The sequence below is a fragment of the Lepus europaeus genome, chromosome 4 (assembly GCF_033115175.1).
Source record: "Lepus europaeus isolate LE1 chromosome 4, mLepTim1.pri, whole genome shotgun sequence".
NCBI lineage: Eukaryota > Metazoa > Chordata > Mammalia > Lagomorpha > Leporidae > Lepus > Lepus europaeus.
This window is the reverse complement of record NC_084830.1, coordinates 9,866,211-9,872,210: the sequence shown is the minus strand read 5'-3', so window position 1 is coordinate 9,872,210 and position 6,000 is coordinate 9,866,211. Positions and strand designations below refer to the sequence as shown.

Sequence of the window (6,000 nt, the reverse complement as noted above, 5' to 3'; positions counted from 1 at the left end):
AGTCTATTTTAGTCTCTCATCCTCGAGTTTATAGACTCTTCTGTCAGTTCTGTTCAGCACACTTACTGAGCTTTTTATTTTGGTTATTTTGCTTCTCAGCTCTAAGATTTCTGTGGGTTTTTCTTTGGGCCCTCTACTCTGTTCTCTCACTTGCTTCAGATGGGTTCACAGTGGTTCATGGGAGTTTTTTGTGCTTTAATGACGAACGCTTTACGATCCTGTCAGACAATAATTCTGACATCGGTGTCGTACAGTGCTGATGTCTGTTCGTTGTTCTCATTCAAGTCGACATTTCCCTGGTTCCTGGCACCGTGAGTGATGTCCGAGCAAACCCGGGCCATTTGGGTGTTAGGTGAAGCAGCTCTAGATCTCATTTAAACCTCCGTGTTCGTCAGAACCCCTGTAACAGCCCGATGGCAGAGAAAGAGGGATGCACTCCAGTGCTGCCAAGAAGAGTTGGAAGTCCAGGTGCTCACTCTCTGCAGCCTGCCTGGGGGTGTGCTCTTCCTGAGTGCTGAGGGAGGGTGGGGTTCAGGCTCTCCACTCTGCCTCTGCGGAGGCTGGCCGGGAGCAAAAAAAAAACACAAGCCCTCTCAAGCCAAAGTTCCAGGGTAGCAGGCAGCCTGGTGAGACAGAAACTTCAGACAACAACCTCTTTACTGAGGCAAACGTCACGGGCCAGGTGGGGCACCCAGAATTCCACCCTTGCCAGGCTGCGAGCAGCCCCCCTGCAACATCAGTCGTCAGGGGGCTGGGGGGCTGCTCGCAGGGAGCAATGAGACACCCGCTGCTTTTTTTTTTGCTTTTTACCTGTGCTTCTTGGCATTTCTGAGTCTCTCCAGCACTCAGTCTGACTCTCATGAGAGAAAAAAAAAAAAAAAAAGCAAACCCCAAGGATCTCACAGCCGTTTCATGCCTCTGGCCCTGTAGCCGCTGCCCAAGCTGCCTTTTTCTCCACCTTTCCCTATTGTCTGCCCCGGCTTCTCTATGTAACGGCCACATTTTAAACCAGACTTAACAGGAAGACTAGGGGAAACTCGTTCTACTTCCTGTTTCTGGACACAGGAATCAAGTAGCTGGCATTTTTAGGATTGCCGTGGAAACCTAGGAGGAGGAACGTGGCTGCGTGTGGCTGTGGGTCTGTGGGCGACGAGGAGAAGCGGTTCTCAGCAGGGGGCAGGGGCCCGGCAGTCCGTGGCAGGCTGGGCCAGGGCAGTGATGCTGCAGAGCAGGCCCTGTGGCCGGTGGGAGCTGCCGGATGGATGCGGTCAGAAGCGACAGTGGGTGGTCCCCTTTTGAAGTGATAGGCTTCTGGGTGCTGCAGTCACTCTCCATCCCCACCCCCACACCGAGTCCTCTCGGTAAGCACTATTGGCCAGAGCACCTTAGCACTAGAGAGTGAAGGAGATGGTTATGCAGGGAGAGGGAGAGGCGACGGGCCCGCGAGGAAGAGCTGGCCCAGTGATGGGCGCTCCAGCCAGGAGCAGGCTGGCCTTGCGAGGTCTCCAGGGCCGAGGAGCTGAGTCATGGTGAGCAGACAGGTTCGGTGGGGGAGGTGACGCCTCACCGTGGTTCTCTCCAGGCTCACCGCTCTGTTGCTTGGGCGGAGAGAAGCACTCTGGGTGTGCACGAAGCTCTCGGGCAGACTCTGCACAGAGCCCCACGCGGCTCTGGTCTGCTGAGTGCTCCGGGCACCAGCTCCGGGAGGAGTCTCGTCTCAAGTGTGGGCTGCTGCCCGCCCGCAGGGCTCTCTTCATTCTGGTGACGCCCTGCTGCTCTGTGAACCCTAAAGCAGCAGACCCAGTGGAGCAGAGATGCCCCTGGCATGGGTCTGAGCGCATCGGGTCCCAGGGGCCAGGCCAACGAGAATGACTTAGCACCTGGGGCAATCGTGCAAGCTTGGGGCATACATTCTGGGGAGATGATGATCGGGCGGGGTTTGGGGGAGCCCTCTAAGTGCGGTCAGCTTTCTTTGAGACTTTCTCTGATTTAGGATGCCTTCAGATGGGGAGTGGAAGGCTGCTCAGTGCCCTGCTTTTTACATTACTGTGGTGAGAACGGGGCTGCTGGCTCCCCAGAACAGGGGCCCATGCCCTAGTGAGAGGCGGCCGTAAGCGGAAAATCGCCTTGGACTGAAATCTCCGTGATCTTCGTGGCCATCCCTCCCTGCCCAGGGCTCCTCGGTGCTCCTGCACTCTAGGTCCCCACCCCAGCAGCAGGAGGCAGAGTGTAAGGACTGTCCCTGCAGCTGGTGAAGCAGCCGCAGTGGGGCCTAGGGCAGGAGGCTGATCTGGTCGGCCGGTCCAGAGCTGGGGGGATCTGAAGGAGGCAGGAGGGGTGAGGATGCAGGGGAGGGGTTGCCTGGGAAACGGTTGCCAGGTAGGGTTTGGAGCTGTAAGGTGAGAGGCTCGGCAGGTGCTCAGGGTGCTGTGTGAGACGGTGGGGACTGGGGGTGCTCCCTTCTGTTTGGGGTGTGCTGATCCCCCAGTGTCTGGGGAGCGTCCAGGTGGTGTGTGTGGCAGCGTGGCTGGAGGCAGCGACAGAGAGCAGAGTAGCATCCCCAGGTCAGCTGTGCGCGCCCCAGACACTGGAAATGGCTGTGGAGTGCTGCTTTCTCTAGTTCAGGTCATGAACACGATAGTGATGCCGAGGACCAAGGAGCTGGCGGGTTCTGATCTGTGTCCTGGGAATTCCCGTGTGCTGCAGTTCTAGCCCCACGGCCCCAGGATGCTACTACATTGGGAGAGAGAAAGAGGCAATGACATTGAACCATGATGCCTGGGCGGGGGCCGGGGGCCCTTACTCAGGCTGACCGGCGTCCTCATCACGAGAGGAGACAAGGACAGAAGGACACAGGCAACAAAAAAGCATGCAAAGACACAGGGAGGCAACGGAGGTATGGGCCTTCGAGAGAAGAAACCAGCCCAGCTGACATTTTGACCTTGGACTTCAGCCTCCCCCACCCCACCCTGCGGCCTGAGACGCTCTGGGATGGCACCGCTATAGCTGTATGTGACAGTCACAGACACTGATCATCCCACAGAATGCAGCTGTAGCTTCCCCTCTCCCCCTGCCCCCCAGCGTGGCACCCGCCCTGCACGGGCCCTCTCCCTGGACCTCTGCTCCTTTAGGTTTCTGCACGAATTCCCTTCCTCCTCAGCTACCCTGTCTTCACTGAATTCCCCTGGTCATCTCTCCACCCCTGCCCCTACCTGGCCCCAGCCCCGTGCCCTGTGGGTCACTGTTCTGTGCACCTGCCACGGGCACAGCGAGAAGATCCATGATGATGGTAACTGCTGACTTTTAATGAGCACCTGCTGGCCAACGTCTCACTCATCCTCCTGCAGCTCCCTGGACACCCAGAGAGGCCTAGGCAACCCTCGGGAACCTTGCTTCCTGGAGAAGAAGGCTGGGGCTTGGGGAGATGAGGGGACACTCACCTCGTCATGCCATGCTTGGCGAGGTCAGGGCCCTGGGGAAGGAGGAAAGGCAGAGAAGTGGGACCACGCATGCGTGGTTGGATGTTTGCTCTACGCTCTCATCTGCTGCATTCATGGGGGCGACACTGTCCTATTTGGTTCTCCACCATATGCTCAAGGGGCTCTAAAAATACTGGAGGGAGGGAGGAAGAAAAGAAGGAAGGGAGAGGAGAGAGGGAGGCAGGGGAGGAAGGAGGGAGGGGTGGAGGGAAGGGATTGCATTACGCCCACAGGGGGCCTGAGCCTGTGGCCCACAAAGCTGCAGAACTGAGCTCTTTTCCTGAGAAGCAGCTCCTCAAAGCCACTCCATTCGTTCCCCCGCAGTGTAGACAAGGCCCTCCTGCCCCACTGCTCACACAAGTGTGCTCAGGGGGAGCCGGCGCAGGTGCAGGCAGCAGCCTGTGACCAGCAGAGCAGACAGGGTGGGGGCTGCCTCCCTGAGCGCCCGTGGCAGCAGGGCAGTGCCAGCGGCAGCCCTATAAAGCGGCCCGGGACAGAGGCCCTAGCGAGGCTGCTGGCTTCTGTGCCTTCAGTCCAGGAAGGGGCCAGGAAAATGGCCCCGACCCTGTGGGTCTTCAGCCTGCTGGCCTCTCCCTGCTTGGTGTGGGCCAACATCTTTGGTGAGCTTTGAGGCCGAGGCCCTGGAGCAGGGGTGTGGGGAGGGAGCTCTCGGGCTCAGAGCGCCAGCTGAACTCTGCCTCAGGGCCTTTGGACGTGCGGCTATGTGCTCTTTCCTTTCCATAGGAATCGGGAGGTTCAGATAGGCGAGCTGGGTTGCTGAGGCGGGGTGGAGATGGGAAACCAGATCTTTCTAATTACTTGTGGCTCCCCTCCCCTCCCCTTCTCGCAGATTTTTGGCACCAACCCTGGTGTTTTATCCCCACAGCTATCCCAGAGTCAGTGTCATCTAGGCGAGGTATAGAAGAAGTAGCGGGCAGAGTAGAAAACGTGGCAGCCCTGAAGTGAGAGGGACCCGTGTTATCCTCGGCTCAGTCACTTGCCTGTGTGACATGGAGCGAAGTGCCGAGCCTCAGCATCAGAGTGGGGCTTGGTGGGGATGAGCCGTGGCATCTGGTCTGACGATGCTAAGACTCCTGCATCCCATAGTACGCACTATGGATTCCAGCCCCAGCTCCAGCTTCCTGACCTGGGGGGCAGGGGTGATGGCTCAGGCAGGGAGCCCCCATCACACTTGTGGGCCAACTGCATTGAGATCATGGTCGGAGCTTTGGCTTGGCCCAGCCCCTGCTGTTGCTGGCATTTGGGAAGGGAGCCAAACAAATCAAAACACACAAGCAAAGAACACGAGTTAGGATTTCTAAGATATTGAAGCTCCCACCACCTCTCGCTGGAGAATACGTGGTTCATTAGTCTCTATTCCCCTGCACTCGGCAGGGAAGGCTTGATAAACTGAAGAACAACTCCCTCGTGGTGTTCTGACCCTAGATGACAGCAGCTCAGAGGGAGGCGGGCTCCCAGGACTGAGTTTGGAATCTTTGGCTTTGCCTTGGCCATAACCTTGGGCAGGTGCCTATCTTGGTTGATGCCACATGGGTGGATGGAGATACCACCTGTCACCTCTCGGGGAGTGTTGGGGACTGAGAGATGGATACCACGTTGTGATAGGGAATGCTGGTGACGCCACACGGGCTTCTGTGCTAAGGGCCCACCTTGGTGCCCTGAGCCCAGAGAGCACCCAGCTCTGAGCGTCGGCTGGCCTCCCCCCATTCATAGAGTACCAGGTGGACGCCCAGCCACTTCGCCCGTGTGAGCAGCAGAGGGAAAGGGCCTTCTTGCGCAGTGCAGACTACGTTCCCCAGTGCTCCGAGGATGGCAGCTTCCGGTAAGGCTCTCCAGGTCCTCAAGGCTCTCTCCCCACCCCGCACCCTGGGCTACTGCTATTTGGAAGGTGCCCCTGTGAGTTCCCAGGATGCACTACTGCCCACTGCCATCCCATCTTTCCCTTCCATGTCTGGGATTGGGGGAGGGCACCTCCCCCTCTTCCCAGTGTCCTCCTGGGCAGCAGCAGTCTGTGCCCGTGCTGTTGTAGTCACGGGGCTGGGGGGCCGGGAGGGAACTCCACCATTGTGGCCGTGCTGTTGGCAACATCTGACCTCCTTCCCCAACACCATCTCACACACGCTCTTCCTGGTCCCCGCAGGACTCCCCCATACTCCCTAGGGTGCAAAGATGTGGCCAGCCCCGGTCCTGCTCACATCTCTGCAGCGGCAAGGAAGGGGTTAAGGAGGAGCCCTTGGCCTTGCCAGGTCCCTCTGTGCTTGACCCCGGCCATTTCCAGTTCCAGTTCCAAGGCCAACCCATGCCCAGGCAGCTCTGCGTCTGCTCTTTCCTTTATCGGCATACACCGGCCCCCACCCTCTCAAGTCTCAGTTTAGCCACCACTCTCCCTGGGGAGCCGACGTCCCCAGGCCTGGCCTGACCCTCTGCACCTGCTTCCCCATGTAGCCTTCCTGACCCCACGCTCCCCCAAGAGGCACCACCTTTACCCTCTGCAGCCTCG

General features: G+C 58.7%; 1 protein-coding gene across 1 annotated transcript in view; it reads left to right on the top strand.

The window, feature by feature from the left end:
• The first annotated feature begins 4,032 nt into the window (after positions 1-4,032).
• TG (thyroglobulin) overlaps positions 4,033-6,000 on the top strand; it is a 231,540-nt gene continuing 229,572 nt past the window's right edge. The window contains exons 1-2 of the mRNA XM_062189445.1: positions 4,033-4,099; positions 5,214-5,322. Coding sequence (XP_062045429.1) covers positions 4,033-4,099; positions 5,214-5,322 — 176 coding nt within the window. The remainder of the gene's footprint in view (positions 4,100-5,213; positions 5,323-6,000) is intronic.